At 34.1% G+C, this 26281-nt stretch overlaps 1 protein-coding gene across 49 annotated transcripts in view; it reads left to right on the forward strand.

Annotated features, from left to right (window-relative positions):
* The window catches only part of RIMS2 (regulating synaptic membrane exocytosis 2), a 491423-nt gene that overhangs the window by 315926 nt on the left and 149216 nt on the right, over window positions 1–26281 (forward strand). For 43 of the 49 annotated variants that reach the window (XM_069779840.1, XM_069779846.1, XM_069779845.1 and 40 more), the window contains 6 exons: window positions 2218–2374; window positions 6687–6803; window positions 17686–17751; window positions 18346–18453; window positions 22180–22245; window positions 24654–24716. In XM_069779840.1, the coding sequence (XP_069635941.1) occupies window positions 2218–2374; window positions 6687–6803; window positions 17686–17751; window positions 18346–18453; window positions 22180–22245; window positions 24654–24716 (577 nt within the window). The remainder of the gene's footprint in view (window positions 1–2217; window positions 2375–6686; window positions 6804–17685; window positions 17752–18345; window positions 18454–22179; window positions 22246–24653; window positions 24717–26281) is intronic. The other 6 variants (XM_069779870.1, XM_069779871.1, XM_069779877.1 and 3 more) reach the window with 3 other exon arrangements.

Below are 26281 nucleotides of genomic sequence, written 5' to 3' on the forward strand. Positions count from 1 at the left end.
GTATATACAAAAACAGTCTGCAGAGCTCTCACTTGGGGTCTTAACTCAGAATTGCTTATAGCTCTTTTCCTCTCTGGAGTAGCAGATAGTGGCCTACAAAGCTCCTCACAGATCACTTGTATTCCCTTGGTTGCCTGTTACCTGTAGAATTTTTCTTTTGATGACATCTTGACCAGAGTCTTCAAAGAACCTGCAAAATAATCCACTTCATTTTCCTGCCTCTCTGTGCTCTGCAGTGCATTTCATGTTCTTCCAGCTCCAGGGCAAATTAAAATATCTTATATATCTTTTTGCTGCTTTCTCTAGAAATGCTGGTTTTATCAATAAGTAATATTCTCTACGCATTATTTTTGTACTGAAGACAATATTTGTTTAGTACATAAAACTGGCAAATATCTCGTGGATGTCCTTAATTAAGAAATTTGTTACTGCTTTGTTACATTTTTTATTTTAACATTATTGAGCTTTCAGCTGTTACTTTAGCTCTTTCTTTTTTGGTTAAGGAACTGCAGAATTGCAGAGTCTATTGATTTCCAGACTGACTTGCAAAAATTTTATTTAGACATCTTCTATATTTTACTTGTTAGTGAGCAACACCCTCTTTCAAACACAGGTAAAATTTCCCCTGTCTGTCTTTTGGTGATTTCACCCAGAACTGTGTTGCTCTGGTCCTTATATACTTAATCAGTGTGTATGCTAATAAATGTACTTCATACAGAGCATAAAAGTCTGTAGTTCATTACTGACTCTCAGCTTAGACTACACTTAACATGACTTGATTGCTTTGAAGTGAGGAAAGAGTATCTGATCCTCAACACTGTTATATTAATGTAATGTAATGGTGATGTGCTATTCCCCCCCTCTATGTACACAGATACACAGACACACACAAAGCAGCTTACACCTAAACATAGGAGGAAGAAGTTATTTATCAATTAAAATGATCCATATATATCCTTGTCCTAAGGCCATACAATGAATATAAATACTCAGTTGGAAGTATCGAACATTCTTGGAACCATAAAATGGACTTAATTAATGAGGTTTTGCTTAGGTGCTTACCAAACATTTTCCAGGAAGAAAACTAAGAACAATCTGAAGTAGAAGACCAGTACAAGCCAGAATATTTCCAGCGCCAGGTGGATGTCTCTAAATATTCTTTACTTGGTTACTGTCTTCAGAATAAAATGTCAGTTATATCAGTTGTCATAGCCACCAGGAGCTGTCTGAAGACCTATTTCTGCAAAACTTTACCATCAGATATTTGCAATTCTTCCATTTCTTATCATCGTATATTAATTTGATCCTCACAAAATTTGTGGAAACTTCTTGGAAATTGCTGTATAGGTGGCATCTTTTTTTCACAGAGAGCATTGTACACTGGGACAGTGAATTCAACTTTTTCTATTAGATGCAGACAGTCACTTTAACACATCCAGCTTTTAAAAAATATTTTTCTTAAAAGCCTATGTAAAATGTCCACGTGGTAGCCTTTTAAGCTATTGTAACTGGGAAGGCTTTTGCTTAGACCATTTATGCCTATTATCCTAATTCAAGATTAGGTCCAGGATGTAAGCAGGTGTCTGCGTAGCTTTAGCTCGTATATTTGTGAAGAAATCATGTTTAAGTTCAGAACTGTGAGTGAAATCTGATGTAATTGAGTCATTGTTTCTTTAATTGTTTCTGAATTACAAATCTTTCTTGAACCCAAACTCTGTATTTAACCCCATAGTAGTTTCCTATCCGAAATTTTTAAACTGAATTTTGGATTAGTTTTTAATTGTGGATGTTTCTGTTTGAAGTATATTATACACAATTGTTACAATACAATTTTAATTAAAAATGCGATAATCAATTTTGTATGGCTTTCTAAGGAAAAAAGTCAGTTTTATTATTTTTATTATTAGTCCATCACACTGACCACAAATACATGGTAAATTTGGATATATTTATTATTATTAATTCCCCAGTTTGGTGCATGGCAATTTATTTCTATACTTTTAAAGTGTAACTATAGGAACTGTAGCTGTGCTTAAATTAAGCATAACAACAGGAATCAACTTTACATATGTATTTTTTATTACAAAACCCAAGAAGAATACATGATAACATTCTTGATCAAGTTCTACCTTTTATCATGCTTCTAACTACTACAAATATGGTAGGAAATTAAAAAGTACAATTTCAAATTAATTGAATATTTGCATTTCTTTTTAGATTATCGACATAATGGGAGAGATCTTCAAAGTTCAACACTATCAGTGCCAGAACAAGTTATGTCATCTAATCATTGCTCTCGATCAGGGTCCCCTCACCGTGGAGATAGTATAGGACGGACTAGATCGTGGTCTCCCAGTGTCCCTCCACCACAAAGGTAAACTGTTATTTAACTATGTAGGTATATAAATTTAAGTGGTATTGATCCTGTACAATACTGGAAAGAATCTCCAGACTTTCAAAATGGCAATCAATTAGTTAGATCTTATGAAATTATGTAAAGCCAATAATGTTTTTTCTTACATTATACTGATGTGAAAAAATTCACCTAGTTTTGTCTTATTTTTCACCAAAAATCAGTACATTCCAGTCTAAGGAAAGGAAAATATTTCTCCAGATTTTCATTTTCAAGAGCTATTTAGAAAGTGCCATGTTTTATAGCATGTGATGGTTTGACTTTTTCTTAGCATTCGTCAGTGAATGTTTTCAACCCTTTTGTCTGTGTAGAATTAAGGTTCTGGGAGAGCCATACTTCCTGCCCATAGTAGCTTGCTTTCTACTATTTTTTCCAAACTTTGAAAGCATTAAGAATAAATTGACACACATACAATTTTATACTGAAAAATATCAACTCCTGATCTTATAAGGCCTCTGATAACTATTTATCTTGTGAAACAAAGATCAGGACATTTCTTCCAAAAGCTAGCCATTTTTGGTAATGACTCCTACTTGATTGAATATACTGTTTAAGCTAGAATTAAGAATTTTCCTGCATGGATAAGCTTTCTTGAAAGGAAGCAGAAGGATAGATGTAAAGGGGAATGAAGCCTGTTTTCCAGCATTTTTGTCACTATGTATGGGTAGGTTTCCAGCTGGTGTAATTCATCTGGAATAAAAAGGGAAGTTATTTTCTTTGCCCATAATGCTCACAATTCCCATTTAATACTGAAGACCTGGTATCCAATATTTAATGTCAGGTACATGTGTCTATCCTTTTCTTCTACAGGCATTCTGATTCTCTTGTGTCCTGCTTTCCTTTCTGTTAGCTTTGGGGTTTTTTTAGCTTAAAATTCTCTTGACTTCATATTCTCTTACTCATGTAAGAGAATTTCCTCTTAAGAGAACATCCTCTTACATTTCCTCTAACAGACACAGAATAAATGATATCCTGTTGCATTAGTGAGGTATTAGGTTCCCAAATTATCCCATATCATCACAGACAGCTAACAGGCAGAAACTGTAAGTTTCTACTTGAAATCTAAAACCATATGTAAAAGCAGCCTGACTTTAAGTGAGACATAAACAGTAGATACAGAGGGGCCTATTCTGATTTCTACTATACTGATTTCAGTCTAAGTAATTGCCTATGCTAAATCTCCTGGGTTTTTTTTGTCTTGGATATAGACATAAATGTGAGCAAAATCTCTTTGTGTGTGTGTGTGTGTGTGTGTGTGTTTTTGTGTGTGCCTGCATGCTGTGTGCATTTTGGGCAGAACTTTTACCTGAGCTAGTAATTAACACTTGTCTAACACCATTGAAAAACCTTTTCATTTTCTTGTAGTTTTGCATTTTTTACATGTATGAAATGTTTCTTGCTTCCTGACTTTCCTAAAGCTAAATTTTTAAATACAATTTTGAACTTACAGAGAAAAATGTTTCAGCTATTTCCTACAATGTCACAATCAAATGCGTTATTTATGTACCATTTCCCTGCCCACTCACCAAATCGTTTCTTTGAGGACTTGTCGAGCCCAGAGAATTGGGTTGCCAGAAATTGAGAGTTTGTAGAAAAGAAGCGTAATCCTTGGGTTACAGAAATGTCTTTTTTAATTCTAAGAAAAATCCAGGTGTACTCAGCAAAGCTATAAGCATTATTAATCACACTTGCACCATGTTTAGTTGAGTTCGTTATACGTGTGCTCCTACAGACATGTTCTAACTGCTGTAAGCATGTTGCACTCCCAGAGATCTCCCAAGTACTAATTGATGCCTCTGCAGGCAGGAGCTCTTGGGCCATAAAAGTGCAAGTTGCTGTTATATCTTAGAAGCCATTTCGCAGTCCTCAGTCCTTCTGCTGGATTTCGTTAATAAACTCCACCAAAGCCACATTGCATAGTAGCTGACAAGAAATTGTTACTGCTTTTCTAATGTTTTCAGCCAATACATTTAATGGACTCTGTAGATCAGAATAGAGTTTAGACTGTGGCAGGCACTGAACAACATCATGTTTAGCTTTTTCTAAGACTGTGCATTTGAAAAAGCAAGATGAAGGTGACTATAGAAAGTGGCTAGGCTGAAATGGTGTGGTAAATCTGGTAGGATGCTCGTTATTCTCTACCATCACCACCTGCAATTACACCTTTTCACTGGCTTACCTGTTATCTGGTTGCTCCATACACATTCTGTCAACTGCATGAAAGTTCCAAAAGAGTGAAGACATATGTTATGAAAGCAACTTTTCTTATAGAATAAGTTTCACTGGAGAAAATATGTCATTTTCTGTTAAATAGTAAACCTGGCTGACAAAGGCATCCTTAGCAGAGTGAAAGAGAACTGAATTAGTAGTAACACTTTGAAGTAGAAGAAATACAGTTGTGTAGGATGTTAAAAAGCAGCATGAAGTCAGAATCTGATATAATACAGAAATTCAAAGAAATTATTTATTTAGAACAATAAGCCAATAACACAATCTTATTGAAACTGTTTTAGGCAGACAGAATGGGACTGAGTTTTCAGGACTAAGGCTTATAATCAGAGTTTAGGCAGGAGTTTTGACTGTGTGAGCAGACAGCAAAGGTCAGATCTTTGGGAAGTTTTGCAGAGAAATTACAGCCTGAGAAAGCTTAAATATTTAAGTCAAAAGAAGAGATAAGTAAAACAAGACAATAATACTATAGACAGAAAAAAAACCAAGAATTTTTTTTTTTTTTAAACCTGAATGAAAAGAGAGACCCTGAGGAAAAGAGTCAGACAGAAGCTCGAATTCAGAAAGGAGGAATGAGAATTGGTTGTTGGGAAGAGTAAAAAAGTTAAGAACAGCAGAGGAGCCCTGTCAATGTCTGTTTTGGAGTACAAATATACATGAAAGAGTCCAATGACAGGGTAAAGGCTAGACTGGATTTTCTTTCATTTGGGTATAAATAAGGGGGTTAAAATACATCCAGAGAAGTTGCAGGGAAGAGTTGTAGAGTAGAAGGTAGAATTGTACGCACTTTTAATATGGCAAATATAAAGTTTACTAGCCAGAGTAAACTTTGTATTTGGCTTCACGAAAGCCAGAGTGGAGAAATGCTTTATGAGAAATGAAGTAGAACTGACGGTAAAACTTTATGTGTAGTGCAACATCTTCATAGCACTTATATGCAGAAATAAACAACAGCATGGCAACAGCAACGAGGAATACACATACAGGTTAATACTAATCAGGGACTGGCAAATGACAAAGGATAAGGATGACAGGTACCAAAAGGGCAAAGTGACAAGGAAGGACACAGGAACTGAATGGTATAAAAGAGAAAGAAAGGGTGGGGGGGGGAAGAGGCCCAAATTAGGGAAAACTGCAGGAAAAGTCAGGAGGCAGAAGAATTTATTGGTCTAAAATTTGAATTTGCATGGAGGGAAGCATGCAAACTGTTTTTTTTCAAATTTATACAAAACAATTATGTTTTAATTATCCAATAATTATTACAGTTAGCTGTTGTCTTTCTATCCTCCTATTCTTATGGATATGTTTTACAGAGCAGAAAAAGTGAAGTTAGTGTGTATCAGTAGGTATTAATAGTTAAACTGAGTAAAGCAATCAATGGGCAAAGCTTTGGTCTCAAATAATACAAAACTGTAAAGGTGATTGGTGCTCTTTAATGAAGCCTGCACTATGTGTACCAGTTACACCTAATTAAACAGTTCTGTCTTTTTCCGATTCTATGCCAGTGAGATTACAGAATAAAGTTTCCAGTGCAAAATAAGCACCTGTTGTTTAATTCAGATGACAATGTTTTCAGCAGGCTGCACTCTGCCATAACGGCCAGAAGTCCTCCTTGTGTCTTACTACAGCTTACATCTTTATAGTATAGCCAAACTCAAGAGCTCACGGAAAATTCTTTGCACAGTGTATGTTTCAGCTAGAAAGGAAATTTTCCTTGAATGTACTAGTCTGGAAGGACTAAGGAAATTTTGTCTAAAATTAACTTTTTTAATTAAAAAAAAAAAAAAATCCTCTCATTTCCAGAACAAACATTGAAACAGAAGAAAAAATCCCTATCCCTAGCATGGACTTAACACCTTTTTCTGTAGGAGAAAATTTTTTTACCATGAGATTTAAAATTATTTGAGAGTAAAAGTATACAAAAGACAGGTCAGCCAACACAACTGATTACCACCGTGTTTGCTAATAACTGTCTGTACAAACCAGTGAGGGGATGTGGTCCAGGCACACCCAGAACTCAGAATCTGATGTCTTTTATCCTTAGTCGGAATGTGGATCAGGGACCACGAGGGACTCGATCTACTCCTGCGCATTACAATACCCTGAATCGAATGGATAGACACCGTGTTATAGATGACCACTACTCCCCGGACAGAGAGAGGTAAATATCTGACTGGAATTAGAAACAGCTGTAGCCTATACTCATCAAGGTGAATTACTTCAGCATGGTGGCTCACTGAAGTAAATAGCAAAATTACTTACCTAATCCCACAGATGAGCATTTCCCTACTCATTTAACCACTGGTTACATGATATACATTAAAAAATATACAGTTCACACAAGGTTGGCAAAACTGTCAAGTTAGTGTATCTTTGCCAAAAGGGAATCAGAACAATCTGTGAGAAATTGTACTATATAAAAGACAAATAGCTTAGTTGTCCTTTTTTATAAAAATATTTTTGTGTACTATATTAATAAATTCTTTAAGTGCTGAGTATCTTTAAAAAACTCTAGCGGTAGATTTGGTCGTTTTTGCTGCTGAATAAAGAGGCATAAAAATGGAAAATTTCAGCTCATTATTAATGTAATGCTCCCATTGGATACAGTGCAATTCACGGATATAACAAAAGTATATTCTAGCACTGTGTTTGTCTTTCCTAAACTTTATGACCCATTTTTGTGGGGGAAATAAAAAAAAGGTTATGGCAATGTGTGTTAGAATGGAATTGGGGTCTTTGTGTTTAGAGGCACATCTTCCCATGACTAATGTTTTGCCTAATGGAACTTCTTAAAGAGTGAGCAGAGCTATAGCAACCTCTATGAATTTTAATGATGTAAGAAAGAATTGCACGCAATAGTTGGCTAATGTAGTTAATTTTGCTGAATAAATTGTGGTAGTGCCTTTCCGACATTAAAAAAATATATTGATAAGACCTTTCCCACCTCATTGTCTTCAGGTCAGAAAATCAAAAGGAAAAGCATTTTTTACCTTTAATTTTGAACATCTTCCAGCTTCGTATACACCAAATTGAAAACCTGCACATTATAATCAGAGAGGCATAATTGTTAGATGTTGTCCCATTTCATAATTTTATATAGCAAAAAGTAATACAGATATATTTTGTAATCTTATGGAGTGCTATTTGACTAGTGTTTGAAGTTAATACTTTTACAGGTGATTATTACAGGTTATTCCTCAGGTGGCATCAAAGCACATAATTGGTGTTGCTAACTGTAATACAAAGAATTTGAGAAATCAGTGGCTTTTTGTTAGCAATATTGAACAGAAAAGGTGAATATGTCTTAAAAGAACACTAATGTGATGGTCAATGATTGTAAGGAATGTAAGACAAAATTTTGCAGAAAAAAGAATTACAATTTTTTGTTCCTAATTAGGTAAGTTAGAAAAAAGAGTACAAAAAAAAAAAGTGCATATCTATTCAAGTGATTTGTAATTGAATTTGACCAAAAAAAGTCAAAAGGGCAAAAAAATTAAGATAGTGAAAAGCAATCAAGTATTTATCATCCAGAATGTTAACTGTATTCATCTGTATTCATTACAAGTATAATAGATAATAGGTTAACTCTTTTTTGCATTAAACTATTTAATATTTCTTTTTAAGTTATAGAAAAGAAGAATGCTATTTAGTTGGCTCATGAGGCTATCTTATTTTCATACAGAAGGCAGTAACTTAAGGATTCTGAGCTGTTTCCTTAAAAGAACAGAATGCTTTTGGGATTTATGCTTTATGTTGATTTTTTAGACCAGTCATCCTTGAAATAGGATCTAATCTTGTCCTTAGAGCCTATATATACCTTATAGAATGCTCCTGGGTTTGTTCACTGTGCAAGTTTACTTGCTGCCTCCCAGATAAATGAATAGCAGTGAAAGGTGGCTTGAAATACAGAACCACAATCTTTCCTCATCACTTCAATCAATTAATCCGTACTGGACTGGCTTAGTTTAGAGATAGAGAATTGGTTTTTTCAGACTATGTCAGAAAAAAAAAGTCAGAAAGTTGTTGGTGATGCGATTATTGAATTTTCACACAACCATTCTAGATGAATAGGTATTTGATTGTTAGGTGTGCTCTGAATCTCTGAACACAGGTTTATGTCACCTGTATTTTCCAAAACACACAAGTTCTGTTGTTTGTATATGGTGAGTGGTTGCCTGTGTAATCAGATTGTTGACTAGTTATGCCTCTTTTGCAACATACAGTCTCTGGAAGCATATTGGTTTTAGGCAACACTTAAGAGAATAGAAAAAGACTATTCCCAAACATTTATCATGTTTTATATTCATTGTTAGTTTGACAGTGGTCTTATGAATGGAGAGATTATTAGACTTCAAATTTTGTTAGTGAGTATTTGTTATACTCTCTGTGTTACATAATAAAAAACAATGGTGTGTACACAAGCCCCTAAAGTAACTCTTTCATTGTATTGATTCTGAAAACTGCTGGAACTGCAGGCAGTTTGGAGAAGTGGAAAAACTGAACCTTTGTATAGGTTTATAATCTTTCTACTTGTCATCCTTTTTTTTGTTCCACACTTACCTCTGGAAAAAAAAAAATCACACTTTGCTTTCCCACAGCTCTGATGGTTTGTTGTTTCCATGGTCCATTTATCCCATGGAGCTACTTGCAAAAAAGGGACTTTTTCAAAGTACGTTCTTGTAGACGTGCTCAGCTGCTAAGTCAAAATATGACTGAGAACATAAGGAAGACAATTCTTTCCTTCTTTTTCTAGGTAACTCAGTGTAAAGTTCTCTAAGATATATGGCATTAAGGAGTTAGATGAAACCACATACAAAAATGTCTAATGACCTCAAGTCTAATGGCAATTTAAACATTCCTTCAAAACTGAATGTATAGTTAGAAATGAAAATCAAATTATTTTTAAAAAGCTGAAAGACATGATTTTTTAAATTTAATTTGAGATAGCTTTAATTTCAAACACCAAGCCCTTAAATCTGCCAAATGTTGCTATCAAATCATATAGTGATTTTTGTTCACCGGGTAAAGTTACAGTTAAAATTCGTATCTGTTGCTGTATTATCAAAGATATCAGAATTGTACTGTGTATACTGGTAACAAAGTGGAAAATCAAGTTAATTTGTTAACTACACATTTAATATAGATGTACTAGTACATTTTTGTCAAAAAGCAAGGAGGTTTTTTTGCAAGTACCCACACTCTTTTATGAAATAGCCTAAATTTGTAATGGAAAGAAATATGAGTGCTTATGACCTAATGCAGCCCCAAGTTCCATGAGATCTTTTATCTGTAATGGGATAACCTTGTAAACCTCAGTTTGACATGTTCTAATAAACTCCCTAAAGCTGACTTTTACCCCACTTCAGAAACTGAAACTAATCCAACTACAGAGAAAATGTTGGAAACAGCCAGATTTGACCTCAGAGTTTTATATTTAAGCTATCAATATAATTAGGTGAATTAAAGGAACAATGTGAGAAACTCAGCATAGTTCCAAAAATAAGACATCAGCTAGAACTATATCCGTGTATTACTTTCTGAAAGATATATCAGCAGTTAACAACAAACACCAAGACAGTGTAAGGAAATTGTACTCAGGCCCACAGCTCTAACCAGCTTAGATACTATTTGGCAACTAACTATAGTCTTTATCCTAGAGGTGCTCTCCCTGAGGCATGAAATTACTAATGCTGAATTTAGTGTAGATATAGTAGGCCAGGGGATTCAGAGAATGCCTAACTCAAATAGTCTTGCAGTTGGAATGTATGAGAAAACTCCTAAAGTATAAATATTTTTCTACTAGGCACTTAGGAGAAAACAGGAGAGAAAAAAATTTTGACTCAGCTATCCCTTCATCAGGACTATTGCAGTTTCCATTTTAAAGAACAAAAGATATTATCTGCTCTGTTAAAGTAACGGGGTAGTCACAGCCATGATTATTTAAAGAAGTATTCTCCATTATCTTTAAATCACTTCAGAGAAGGTATTTTGGTATGCTGGGACTAGCATGACTATCACACCACTATTAGTGAGGTGATTTCATTAGCACATTTAATTACAGACTTTCTGTTGAACACTTTGTTTGTTTCGTGACGTTGAAAGTTTTTTTTTTAAACGTGCCTTAAAGTAAATGCCAAAATACCTGCCAAAAATTCTGGTTACTGTAATCAAACCAGTGAAGACCAAAATAATTCACTATCATGAGTCTGCTGCATGTTAGATAAGATGCTATTTAATTAGCTGCTTCTGTTATTTAACACAAAATTAAATGTGGCCAAGAGCAATATAAATTCTACATTTCCAAAAGTCATTTTATACTGGCAGTTGCTTTATCTATAAGTAGCAGGCTCCTAATCCAGCATTGTTAATAGCTAGGTGCCAGATTAGGTCAAACTAGGAAAAGAGTTTTTTGAGACATGACACCATTGTAAAATCAGAAAGCTTAACAGATAATTCTGTTTTCACATTCTTTATAAATACACAGCTGAATAATATGTAATTAAGTTGTCATTTATTATTTAGTTAATATTTTACAGTACAATTGTTTAAGTGTGTATTACAGATACAAAGATATTGTAGAGTATAAAGGATGCCTGATGCTTTATGTGGAAAATCTGGGATATTTTCAATTTTTCGTTGTGTGTCATATGGGTACATACCCATATGTGGGTATGCAATGTCATTGTTTCTTTGCTTCTTCAAATACCCAGTAAAGTAAAAGAAATGCATTGCTGAAAATTTGCTTATAGCTATGTCATAAAATGTGTGCATCAACTAAAATCTCAATAATTGCAGCATTTCTTTAAGTTCTTTTTCTCTTTTCAAAATTTTACCATGTGCATTAATAGCATATTGCACTTCCTAATTTTTTTTTTTATATCTACGCCTACAATTGCAAGTAAAAAACATACTAGAGATTGTACCAGTAGGAACTCCTACTGGTACAATAGTAAGATAAGTAAGATTATCCTACACTTTCCATTAACAGATTCTGTTTGCAGTTACTTATAATGTTGCTAAATACAATTTCCTCTCCCAGGGCTCTTACTCATGAGCCCTAATGGATTTAACTGCTGAAGGGATTGCAGTCCGCATGCACTGCCATGTTTTAGCCTTGCAGTAAGGATGGCAGAAAAAGACTGTTTGCTCTTTAGCTGCTGTTATTTACAGTGGGCACATTACTTCACAGTGAAATTACTGTTAAATTGGACAATTATCTGCACCACCCACCTGGTGCCTCCATGCATCTGCTGAAAGATCATAACTTCCAACAGAGGGATGGAGTAGGAAGGCGGCAAGAGAAGTGCAGTCTTGCAAATGTAGCTACATCTGTAAGGATTCATGATTCAGAATTTTTGAGCTGAATTAAAAAACAAACAACAAAAAGTCATAGATACATTCTTCAGAATAAAATGCACATACAAAATGCCCATGTGAAAAATTTTGCAGTTCTGATAAAAGACTTCAGTGTTATGCCCTTTGGAGCAGAAACATCAAATACATTATGGGGAGCACTGTGATAATGTGATACTGATTTTCTTGTTAAAAGTCATCTTGATTGAATTTGTGTCAGTTCACAAATTCTCTGCTGATAATTGCTGTTGTCTCACAGCTAAAGTCTTCAAGCTGTCAATTGCAATCAGTTGGAATATTTCTAGGATGTCGTCTATCCCAGGACATAAGCAGGAATTTCTATACACTTAATGTGACAAAAAGCATCCATACCATTATTGGTGCAAAAACTGTTGATGTTTAAACATAAAGAAAATGAGTTCTCTCCTTTAAAAAAAACCCTAAACTATTAAATAAAAGCATTCTGTTAATCTTTTCTATGAAATGTCGCAGGGGAAATTATATGACCAATGCTTTATTCTTGAACGGCATTTGCCATTTTCTAAAGCTTGAGAGCTTGACTTCACATTTTATTTATGTAGTTTTTAGGTGTGATTTCCCAGGTGTTTACGAAGCAACTCGGAAAACATTCTGCCACAGAGCACATTAACTCCTGCTTTGTTCAGATGAGAATCTAAACTTTTAGAACCATATCACTGGCCTCACTTGTTTGGAAAAAGTAACTAGTTGTAGTAGTTGCTTAAAATCATTGGAATGAGTAAGCTTCTAATAGGAAGTATAAGCCCACCTTTTCCCTGAAGCCACATCATTTTATTAATTCCAGCCTCCTCTTCCCTTGAGCAACTCTGAGCTTTATTTTGCAGTCCTAACTTGATCCCAGGCCCAGTTTTTTACTTCATTCCTTCCCACAGTACTTACCCTAAATTTCATATGCCAGCCCTCTCTCTTTTCCTTTCTACCACTTTCAGTGGGTCTTTTTCCCCTCAATTTCTGACTAATCAACCCAAAGAACCACCTGTTTCTTACTCTGCAGTCTGATTAAGCTAATTCCTATTTTTTCACGTTGCTACATTTTCAGAAAATTGTAACCTGAAAAGTTTGGGAGTATTTGGTTAAAGACACATTCACACCAATAAAAAATTAGATTTGTTTTTTAGCAGTCTTAATAATTTCATAGTCATCATACATTTAATTTGCTATTTCACTTGAAAAAGTGTAAGAGAGTGTTACTAAAAATGGAGGATAGTAGTGTTGCCAATGATACAATGTATTAATTAAATTACAATCAGATAATACACTGGAAAAACCTGACTATCAGAATAAATAAACAGTAATAGGGTGATAGAAGTTTCTTGTGTCAACTGAGTTTGATTCATGTAGGTCTAACAGTGGAACAGAAAGTATTGTTTTGCATTCAGAATTATTTATGGGTATTCCAATAAGCACAAGATTGTCAGGATGTAATAGTACTCCAGTACTTTATCTTTTCCACAGAAATACTTGGGGGTCAACTTCTTACTCTAATAGGGAAGCTGGAATGTTAATCAAATTGTGGGACCTGGTCACAGAGAATGAAAATTGAAAGGAATAGATTATCTTCTAATGCCTCGTCTTTACCATTGAATAAAATATCCCAAGCAGTAAAGACCAGGTTAAACACCCCTTTCACAGTAAGAACAGAAAGGTGTGCCATGGATGGTTCAAGTGAGATACTCTGTGTATGTGTGTGTGTTTTCAAGTGTGCTTCTAAGACCGTTCTGGTATGTCAAGCCTGTTCCAGGATACTAAGTACTTCCAATTAGGCAATCTAATTGGTCACTGAATCACTGACCTCTGTCTTGTTACCCTCATGGTTAACTGAATTTTTATGAAGGTGTAAGGAAATGGAAAAATAGGTGAGTGACATCAGAAAATTTTAAATCATCATTTTCTGTTCGCTTTAAAAAAGGAAAGTTAACATCTTTGCCTATATGTCTGGAATCTTCTTGTCAGAATAGTGGAAATCTCTTTTCACCTGATGCGGGGGTGTGTGTGTGTGTGTACATTAATCATGTATTGCAAAACCTATAATTCTGTCTTATCAGACTAACTTCATTATAAGTGAACTGAGTTGCTGCTGCAAATTTTCTATATATGCTATCTGTAACAAAATGTGTAATGTTTCAGAAATATGTGAGGATGCAGAAAAATATTTTCATTTTGCCATACCATTATTTGATATACTTCTGCCATCAAGTACTATAATGTAGCATGTAAGGAATGTGTGGTAAAAGGCTAGAAGTCTAAATGAAGGTTACAAAAAAAAAAAGTATCTTGGACTTCTTTTATCTTTTTAAAAATCTGCTATATCTAAACCTTTTCTACATCTCCATGGTCTTCCAAGCATTCCCATCTACATGTGCATATGAGATCATGATCTTCATGAAGAACTCAAAAGAAATGTTTATTTTAGATGCAGATCCGAAACATTTCTGGAGTTCTTTTGCACTTAGGCAATGCAAAGCTTAATGATTTTACTACATTATGATTTACTTACACTGTGATTTTAAGTGTTTTAGACTGGCTATTAGCCAAAGGAAAATTGCGTCTGTTTCAGTTTTGGTCAGTAATAATTAGGTATGTGATAGGCATTTCTGGTGTTATGTTGTTAACACATTAATAAAAACATAAAGAATTGATTTTAAGATAAATACATAAAGTATTAATAATAAAGAAGCAGATAGTGGAGTATTGACTGGATGCTCGGAAGATAGATGGCATTTAAGCCTTTTGCTTAAATGTTGATATACATAAAGCACAGAAAAATATGCTGCCTCCTAATGCACCTACTATCATATTTTGACCTATGCGATGTTGGTAACTCTGCCATACAGACATGGCATGCACCTTTCCTTTCTTTTTTACTAACCGTGCACATTTTATGGAAAATATTACTGTACTTCAACAGAAACCATTTCCAGACAAAGAAAGACACATGCTTACATGAATAATATGTCTATATTTATTATTGTTATATAGTTAGAGATATTATGAAAATATACAAACATCATTAGGTTATATATTCTTGATTTATGATGAATGCCTTGTACTCTAGTAAGTTACTGTGTTAATTCATGTATAGAACTGATTTTTCTTAATGAGTTCAGACAATCTCATTTTTTATGTTGCACTTGTAAGAAAATTTTATAATGAGTTATTATCTATTATGAGTTAGATAGCATGGATAACATGGGCTCTAAAGAATAGGGAGAAGTATGAATAGCTAATAATGCCAGACAATCAGGTCAAGCATAAGCTAAAGCTTACCTTGCTTCTCTATATAGACAAGCAGAGTTCTGGATGAAGAGGAAGCATATTTCAAACTCGTTAAAAGTTATTACATATCAAACTGTATATGTGGTTGTATCTAAATGCCAGCTTACTCTGATTCTGAATTCCTGAATTTAAAAAAAAAAAAAAAAAAAAAGAAAAAGAAAGAATGTTGAACTGCCTGCCATACATTCGCAAGCAAAAGTCTCAGAACTTGGTAAGAACACTAGAGCTCTGAGTTTCTAGAAGTATTAGGACAAAACTTGATACCAGAGGTTGGGCACTTAGAATAGTTTAGTGGGGATTTGAAAAGTAGTTAGGGCTCAAATCCTAAGCAGAACATTAACTGATGGTGTTTCATTCACATACAAGTAAGTGAAGGGAACAGTCTGGGGTATTCCTTCTTATGGATAGTAAGTTAAGCTGCTTGCAATTGCATTCCCCTGAAATTCAAGTTCTGTAACACGTTGTGCTTGAAGTCCTAGTTTTGTTTAAAGCTTTGCTCTTTAAAAACTGGTTGAATATATTATATTTATTGATGTCTTATATTTTTGAAAGACTATCAAGAAAACTTGTCAACAATTCACTGGGGAGATAAAAGGGGAAGTGAAAGTGAATTGTTATCATTAAAATGTCATCTACCAGCTGGAAACACTTAATTGCTTATTAATACTAATATAATATTTGCAAGAGTTTTGTGATGTTAATTGCAGGGTTGCATCTAAATCATTTAAGGGTGTATTCATGTGGATATAGCCTGGGAATGTCACCACATAGTGGTGAGAATAAGCTGCTATGCAGTTGTTTGCCATCATCACTGTGGGATAGTCTCCTACATTTTTGATTGTTCTTCCTGTGGGTGTGCATATATTCTAAAGCAAATATTAAGAACATGATGGAATTATTTTTTAATGCTTCTTGGCAGCATGCTGACTGCCAGGCTGTGATGGTTAGAGTGCTTTTGGTACTCAGGTCTGTGCATTAGTTGAAGAGCCCTAATACCTTTTGTAGCCTGCAGTGTAGCTCTATGATTATTTTCTTAGTTGTCAGTCCTTCTTAGGATCTCATCTTCAAATTTTCAGCGTACATGTCAAATTGGGCCCTGCTGAGTTGTGTATGGCTCCTCATTCTTGTAACAAACTGCAAAGTTTAAATCGCATAATCAGGGACTTTGAGTTAGAAGCTTTTTGGTGATGACTATGCTTTTGCATTTATTTGGCAAAAAGTGATCACAAAGATCTCTTGTACTATACATAATTAACCTAATATGCTTATAAAGAATATTTACATGTGGCTGATAATACATTTTATCCACATGCAAAAGAGGTAAAGATAATAAATGTAGGTAATATAGCTACCTGTAACAATGTGTTTGATTACTAGAAAATCATTAATTATAAGCAAATAAAGATCTGAGAAATAAAAGTGGAGGATAAACATGAAGTTTTCCATGTCTCTTGTGAAGCCAGTTTACACTTCCAATGTGGACTTGTGTGATTAGACATTCCTTCAAGGTGCCCCAACTTCAGAGGACTTGTAAACCAGGGATTCCTTTGCATTCTAATAATACCTTGTAAATTGGAAGAGAAATATTATTTTCAAAACTATTTTGCCTGTAGTGTGTGCATATATTTATACTAAAAGAGAAATAACATTCTTCTGTTTTTGATAATTGGAAAATATCTAGTGCTGTAACAAATATATTTAAAATATATAAATTTTGATATTTTTCAAAATACAAACAAAAAGCAAATATCTTGGTTTTGTTATTTTGAAATGCATGCACTTTTTTTTGGCATATTCTGTTACAGATATTATATCTCTTCATTAATTATTTAAATAATAACAAGGCTTTCATCTAAATTCACCTTTTATTACAATAGGATAAATATTAGGAAAACTTATGCTCAGAAATGGGAAAGTTCTGGAGCTAGCTATGTGGGGACAGATTTCCCAATGGTAGTAGCCTTTTGAATAGACTAGGTAAACCTCTTCCAAAGATATTATTCATACTGAAGTTATCACTGCCTTCAAGCAAGGGAACAAGCAATCTGACTTCTTGAGATTGCTTTCAAACAGACATTTATACATTTTTTTCCTCCTAACTGAAATAATGTAGAAAAGCCAAAATTTTAGCTATCCACTTGATCCATAGACTCCCACTGGCTTGTCAGAATAAATGTGTGAATCATCTAGATAATTTTACCTTTAGAACTGTATATCAGATTTCTAATTCTGTTAATAATTTCAGTGCTCTACACAATGCTTTTGTAGCTTCTGTATTCTCAGATTTTTGTGTCTTCTGTTGTGTGATGTGTATCATTCCTTCTCCATCTTATTGTCTCATATTTGTATTTTTCTTTCTGCCATCTACTACTCAGTCATTATGTTACTTTACCTCGTTCCCGGTATACCCAGTCCACAGATCACCGTTACAGAGATGCCAGGTATATGTTTTCCTCTGTGTGACTCTGTGTGGGTAATGCATGTACTGCTATGTACCTACATGTCCACTTCTGTTTTTATTAATCTGTGTATAGTGGTAGAAAACTCAGGAGTGTTGAGTTAATATCAGCATTAGTTTTCTTAATAGTGTGTAGATAAACACTGGGTAAGTCTTCAAGTGTTTAACTTTTTAAGCATTTTTTCAGTGCCAATAGTATATAATTGGTGGTCCATGAAGGTGATGCTATATTTACATCATTCTAATGTCTTTTAAAAAAACAATAAAGAAAATTATTTAAATCAACAAACATAAATACCTGCTAATACTGTGATTTTCATATACAGAATGTCATACATATATGGCAGTGTTAAAGGTTACGATAGATAAAACTGGAGTGATACCTTTCTCATAGTCTCAGCTGCAGGCAAATATACCTCAATTTTTAAAAGTAGTTTTGCAAAATTCACCAAAGTTCCAGCTGAGTTTTGTTCCATTGTTTTGTTCTGTTGCTGACATTGCTTGCTTTTCATGTTGTTTTGTCCTCATTTCATCTTTGTGTTGCTTTTCATTGTGTTCACCCTTTATGTTTTGGCAGCCAGGATCACACAATATATCCTCTATTTTGTGAAGATGCAATCAGATTACTTCGCTCCCGTAAGATGTGCCGTACCTATTCTGAGGGTGCTTACTATGATCTTGAGAGGTATAACTGATGTGGAGCATATCATTAGCTCTGCCACTTATACTTTGACTGTACTGTGTTTAGTTTCCAAAATGAGAATGTGATGTATGTTTTAAGTGATAAACACATACAATGAAGATGTTTTATAATACTCTGTGAGTATGTATGCAACTAAAACTGACTACTCAGGACTATGGGTAAATCCCAAGAGAAGATGAATAGCTTTATAGAATTTAGTTTCATAAATTAGGTTATATGGATATTATATGTAACTGTCTTTGTATAACCCTTATTTTTGCTGGAATTTTCCAAAGTGCTTATAGTACTTATTATTCTTGTTGAAATAATAAGGAAAAATCTATCTACTTCAAAGTACATAGAAATCGAGTCTTCCTGAAATCTCATACTTTGCTTAACTGAAAAATAGATTGAAAAGTAAAAGTATAAGCTTATGTTGTAGATATTTCTATAGTGCTTATTCTGTAATTTATGAGTACTTGTATACATTCACAATACCTGTGTGTGATTACAGAACATCAGAGTTCCTATTTATATATGAAATATATGGCAGAGAGAAGTTAAGCCCATAATAATGTCTATGAAATAATTATACTTGAAATACAGTGGCTTTTAAGAGTTGTAATAAGACATGCTGGTGTAGTACTGTGATTAGGATATTTTCAGAAATATTGCAAAACAGGAAAAAATCTACATGGTTGTGTGTGAATGGAAATAAGGCTATAAATCTGATAAACTGTGAGCCAATAAAAAGGAAGTGGTGGCTTCACATCTCAAATAGCAGATATCATGGTTGATATGGGTATTGCTTTACAAGAGGGACCATGTAAAATTTTCCACAGCAAGAACTAAAGAATTCTTGGTATATTAACTTCATGGCTGCCCTCTGGATATGAGTTCCTCTGAGAAGTTTATTAGGGTTTGCTCTGGACTCAGATCATATATAACCATATTTTTAGTAAGTGTAAAACTACTTTTGGATGCAGAAACAAAATAGAATCTGAAAATTTTATGATATCATAGAAGTATTCCTTCCAAATAAATATTGCTTTTTAAAAATTCTCCAAAGCTATAGTATAATGGACATTATAACCTTTAGAACTCAGTTAGATATTTGTTTTGAAATGATGCTGTTTTACATGAAAACTAATGTAAAGGAAGTTTGTAAATAGTACAGTCTGCATGTAGAAACTTTAATAAGGAGAGGGATTTTTGGTTTGTTTTCTGAGCGTATGTGATGAAATGTGCTTATACATACGCTATTTCAATAGTTAGTTTTTATATACTGTTTTTTCCCTTCGTTATATACTCACATTTGCATTAGTATATCTGAATCTGTTTCAGATTGCTGGTTGTACCTGTGACTGTTAAGATATTGCTGAAAGTTAGAGCTATTATCAAATTGTCTTAGTTTGAGGATCTTGACTTGCAAATCTTAATCTTTCTACAGAAATTAATTTCCTAAAAAAGAAAGTAAAATCAATGAAAATAAGGGGCAAAAGTGATAGTACTGCATAAAGATGAAAAAGCTGGGATTTAAGCAGTGAGATGGAGTAAATCTTCTCCAGAGCTTTATTGAAGAGAAGGCTATTAAAGTTAATTCCTCCTGGGGTCAGAAAGGAAAATCTGAAACTAAGTGGAATATCTCTAGATATTAGAAGAGTATCTTGAGATTCCTTGTGCCTAGGAACCGATCCTGGATTCTCTGGTCCTCTTGAATCCAGGCTGGCTGTGGGTAATGTTAGCGTTCAAGTTACTTGAGCCATCTTACCAGATAGAAACTACTCTGAGTACCTCATAGCCACTATAATTTTTCCTAGTTTTTCATCCTTTTTGTCTTTCCATATTCTGACAGCAGTTCTTTAGGTATTTAAGGACCATTTAAAGCATAATCTTTATTCATTTCCTCATTATCCATTGAAAAACACTAAGTAACTTCCTCTTCCTTATTTTATTTATTGGAAATATATGAAAAATTACTTTTTAAACAGTATTTCCTCATTTATCTTTGCACTTTTCCCCTGTTTAATGCTTATTTTAAATTACATTATTTTTGTAGGTTAAGGTGTTAGTCCTGTCGTCTTAGTTCCATCTGCTTAATCAATGTCATATTGATACCAAGAAACAACCTTTTTTCCTGTCTTATGCTTTCACTTTATCAAGCATGTGAAATAACTTTCCACTTTCCACTGTTCATCAAAATAGCAAACATTGTTCTGCACAGTCCAGCATTCAGGGAATAGTCTCTCATCCGGGACAGAGAGTTTTGTATCTTGACATAAGATACTTCACTTGACTGTGAATCCACCAGCGTTGGTGTCCTGCAGGCAAATATGTCATACAGATACACTAGTCAAAATTACTTGCTTTCTTTGTTATTCATGGTTCCTTTCATTGCTTATCTTGTCGTCATTCACAGCCAGCCCATTAAGTCTTGTGGTCTCTTCTAGTGTTTTTTTCCCCCACAGAGTGACTACTTGGTTCTCTTTCATCTTTTCTCTGCTGAAGTTTGTTTCAGTTACTGTTTATCAGATTTGATAGTCTTTAGTTCATTAGTTCTAGGACACATTTACATTATCAAAACCCTTAATTTCTGAGTTTGTTCTTAGGCTGCAGCACTCGTCATTTTGTCTTCATGATAGTTCCCTCCTTTTGAAGTAGTCCAACTGTTTCCCTCCCAAAAGAAACAGAGGCGGCATTGACAAGATACTTACTCCAGCATATGCCTGAGAAAGTCAATAGGCACATGTGCAGCTTCAGGGGCTTCAGTGCCCTTTGGACCCAGGGCTTTCTCAAGAACACCCTGCTGCTCAGTACCCCACTCCAGTTTTCCTTGACTCTTTAATGTGATAGCATGGCAACACTAGCTGGTATCAGTCAGTTCACACTGCTGCAGCTACTCAGATTGAACATATATAAGACAACATGGCTTGACATGTAGAGCTTTACTGATGCCTCTATTTATATCCCCCAATTCACAATCCTATAGAGTTATACAGGCTAGTTCATAATTTGACAGTCACCCATTTTAAATTGGCTGTCATACACACGATCTCAATGACAGAGTAATGTTCTCAAGATTATTATCCCAATTGTTCTTAAAATTAAAATATTAGCAGTTCCTCCCAAATAAAAATCTGCTGAAAACCTCACTGTATGAAATTCTTTCTCAACTTACCTATCTCAGAGCTCAGCTTAGTCACTGAGAACACCACACAACGTGCTATTTTCATTTTTTTCACTTACCCTTTGAGGGTAGTGTTTGGAAGTCAATAAAAGCTGGTTCGTGCACATTTTGTGCAGGATACGAGGTTTATTTCAGGCAGAATTTCTGTTGCTTCACTTAAGGAAACAAAATTTGGCTTCCATTTTTTTTCCTGACTTTTGTTTTACCAGTCAGAAAATTTCTAACATCCATATCCTATTTTTGGTGAAATTTCTTAGCTGCTCCAATACTGTTTTTCTATTGATGTAACTTTTCACTCCTATGAAATATGTGTGCATTGATCAAGTGTTCTTAATATGTTGTTAATTACTTCTGAATATAATTTGAAAGTAGAAGTTTAAAATGACAGATATATGAAAAAATAGATTCAGAATATACCACTGAACTGTAGATAAATGTGCTCTATGTTCATCACTATCTTAATAGTACAGTGAGGGAAAACATCATGAAAGAAGCACCCTTTAAAATGTCTGAAATATCTGTGCTGTTTATTCCGTATTCAGGAGGACTAGGCAGGAGAGAAGAGTGCCTAATTCATATTATGACGACACAACCTATACTCCTGAAAGGTACTTTAATCTATATAATAAAAATAGATAAAGTTAAGTAATACATTTTTCCTGAAGTGTAGTCTAAAATTTCTAATTGGCCTAGACTAATGAGATTTAAATTAACAGTGCACTTTATGCAGTATTTCTCTAAATACAGAACAACTAATCTCCATAGTTTCAAGTACTTCATTTTCCTTTAGCCCTCCATTAACTTGACTTTGGATTTTTTTAAAACATAATTCTTAACTTGAAAATTTTTTTGTTCATTAGATGTGGGAGGAAAACTGAATAGTACTGAGTTTTTTCCCCACTTAACTGCAGCATATATCTAATGGCTAAGCTTTTCAGTCACTAGGAGTGATTACAGGACAATTTAGAATCCTCAATTTCATTCTTTTAATAACCTGAGTCACTTAAGAAGGTCCTCAGCTTTTGTCGTGTTACTGCCCATATTGGCTTAAAAAAGGACTAACTGAATGCCTTCAAATTGATTTTGGGTGCTTGCTGTGCTAGGATTGAAAGTACTATTGTTATTCCTAAATTTTGATATGCATATAGTATATCAGAGTGAACATAACTAAAATCTGACGTGTAATATGAAAACTTTTGCAGCCTGGAAATAGTTATTCAATAACATCATTTCATGTTTAAAGAGCTAGGCAAAGTCTAAAAAGAAGAAATCTGAAGAGAGAAGCAAGTTGATCTTCCTCTTCCTTTGTACAATTAGATCTTTCATATTTCTCTGTCCATTTTTAAGTCAGTGTCTGATTTTCGTCTACAGTATGGGAGCAGGTAATGCAGGGATTATTTTCTAACTAATAGCAAGAAATTTTGTTTTTGATTGCTATGAATAAATGCAGCCATATTTAACAAAAAATAAAGTGCACTGCAATTTTAAAACCATGCTTATGTATTTATGGTGTCTATAATAAAGTACTTTTACAGAAGAATCTTAAAATACTGGCAAACTGGAGAGACTGGCTTCAGTTTTAAGGATATGGATGATCAGGGAGACTATAAAGATATACCTGTCATTCTCCAGCTGTATTCTAATTTAGATTGATCTAAATCTAAATGTAATCTAAACCTGAATTAGATTAAAGTAAAGTAACTTTCATCCAGTCACTGATCTGGCTACAAAACATGCAAAAAAAATGCCATTCCCCATACCATCCAATTTGATATAGAAGAAACAAGAGCAGCTGAGTGACATTCACATATACTGCACTCCATATTGTCTTGTCTCGACATAATGACCAGGAGGTGTGGGGTTATTTAGTTTGTAAACATATTGCAAAATTCCAATTCTGAAATCTGAGAAGTCTGGAAAAAAATGGAGTCATGCAAAAAAACCTGCTGTGATTCCCAGGAACAGATTCATGAAAACCCTTGGATAAGTGTATTCAAGCGATTAAAAAGTTCATCCTGCAGACTTTGGCTAGGATTTTCAGTACAGACAAAGAAGATTTATATTCAAGTTGATAATATGGTCATCCCTTGATATTTTCTGAAAATCCCTGCCTTGCTTCTCCCTGTCATGTGGAAATCATTGAATAGTGGGACTACTGCAGTTCCAAGGCTTTACCCAAGCAAGATCCTGAAAATATGGAACTCCAGAGGTCCAGCTGAAACTCCTTAACCAAATGTTGGATGGTTTGTATATACTCTTAATATACTGGAGTAATGGCACATAAACAGTTTATCCCCTGCTTTCTGAAATGAAAGTGGTTTTTTTGTCCCATTAGTTCTTTTCTCAATGGTTCTACTTAAGATAAAATCTTTCTACATGTCTTTTATGTTGTCTTCAACTGATTTGCTGAAATGATGTTCAGTACCTGGAAGAATAATACAGGTATAAAATTTAATTAGTTTTCATTGTCTGATCTGAGTGAAGTGAGTTTTATTCTGCTTCTTAAATAACTGTAAAAACCAACCACTCTATCAAATAGAAAAAATAATAAACTTGAAAAAGTTAGATATTTGAAGTTAAAAGCAGTATTTTAAACTATAACTTAGAATGTTATTTTTGTTACTGTTATGTCTCCACGATGACTTTTTAATTATTCCACACACTCAATAGCCATGAAGAACATGAAGACTTTTGTGTAAGAAAAGATAAGGCATCAGTTAGTCTTTATAGAACTGAAATTAATGGCTAAACTGCTGAAAAGAATAAAAGTGAAATATACTAAGAATTACATCAGGAAAAATTAAATATAATTTGCTTGGGTTTTAATTAAAAAAGATATGGTTTTCTTCATACCTGAGAGAAAATAGGAAATGTACAAAATGATTTGGAAACATTTGGAAACATTTGGAAAGCTTCCCATTTTAATTGAGAAGTGGTCATGTCATAAGAATTAGAGTGTTAGTAATAATACTTATGTTTCTTTGTAACATTTCTTTATTTTAACTGCATTGTGAAGGTGGTACAATGGTGCAAGTTCATGGGCAGATCATGTAGTCAATGGTTCAGCTGAAAATTATGGGTAAGTAAAGAGTGTAGTGTTACAGATATAGCTAAAATGTGTTTCTAATCTTTGTAATAAGAGTTAATTGATAATTGTACCAAAATTATTCCTAATAAGTATATTTTTCTTGATGTCTTTCCCTCTTGACTCAGGACTAAGTCATATTTATGTGCTAGTCTTTTTCCAAGATTAAGCTGTTTTATTCAGTTACAAATGGAAAAAGAACATTAATTATGTTTGAACTATTTTTAAAACATGTTCTTACTGTTCAGGGCTGCTTTAATGAGAAAGGGCTTTTTGACTGATAATACCTGCCTACACTCACAGTGTTGGGGAATGTGTCTTTGAGGCCTCGTACTTTTTACTTTTAGAAATACTCCCAGTTCCAACTGTCTAACCTATCTTCCTGTGTGATTGATGCATAACCCATGCAAAGTGCTGTGTACCTCACAATCTTCTGTTCCTCCCAGCTGCAGTTGGCTCCTGATCAAGGGAGCGGACAGTTTTTCCTTGCAATTAGTTCTTTGACTTTACTGCTTCTCCCTCATTTTCTTCTTGCTCTTGCAACATTTTTCTTCTTTATTTTTACTTACTTCCTTTGTGAATGTGCACAGAGCTTGCTTCTTTCTGCCCTTCCATATCTTGTAAGTAGGAGCTGGATTATGCCAGTGGCATATTTTGGCTGACTAAACCAAACAAACATATGGTGTGGGTCCAAAATGCTGGTAAATCCTGAACTTCTTAAATGAAGCCCCCACAGAGTTACCGGGAACTTTTCCTTGATGAAGACTAACAGTTACAAAATGTATCTCAAAAATATTTGTTGTGAAATTATACAGAACAATGCTAGACATTGGTGTCTCAAATGCTGTAACTTTGTGCATACAAATACTTAATAACATGTAAATTGTGCATGAATATTGAATTAATTACTTATTAGCAAATTAATTATTAACCATACTTTGAATTTTGTGTTTCTATTTATTCTTTTGTGGTGATACAAGTCAATATATCTCCCTGGAGAAATAGTTATGTATCTAAAGCAGATCACTGGAAGGCTATTAGATTATACTCAGTTGAATATAACAAACCATATAAAATGATAATATATATTAAAAACAGAAGAGAGAGATTTATATAAAAGGAATTAGTCACAGTTCACCTGCAGCCCTAAGGCTGTTTAAATAAAATTGTGATTCACATTTGTGCTGTATATGTTGACTAAAACAGGAATTCTGTTTAAGGAATTCAGAGACTGAAGGAGAACATAAGTGACTTTGTTGACTTGAAACTAAAAAAATCCTGTAAAAACCAGAATTAATCCTTCAATATTTTAATGCAAGTTTCTCTCTTCTCTAGAGAGAAGTTTGTAAGGGTCTTTTGGCTCAACATTAGTGCAGCCACAGAGACTTACTTGAGACCATATTTCTTCCCTAGCTTTTTGAACCAGAGTGCCACTGTTTGCTGGCTCTTCAATTTTAAGTGTTTGAAGTATACGCTTAATTTGTGCTTACGGCAAGGGCCATGCTTATTAGTTCTTCTTGGGAAAGTGCACAAGCATACTGAAAATGGACAGCATTTGA

This window comes from Haliaeetus albicilla, chromosome 3 (genome assembly GCF_947461875.1).
Source record: "Haliaeetus albicilla chromosome 3, bHalAlb1.1, whole genome shotgun sequence".
Classification (NCBI taxonomy): domain Eukaryota; kingdom Metazoa; phylum Chordata; class Aves; order Accipitriformes; family Accipitridae; genus Haliaeetus; species Haliaeetus albicilla.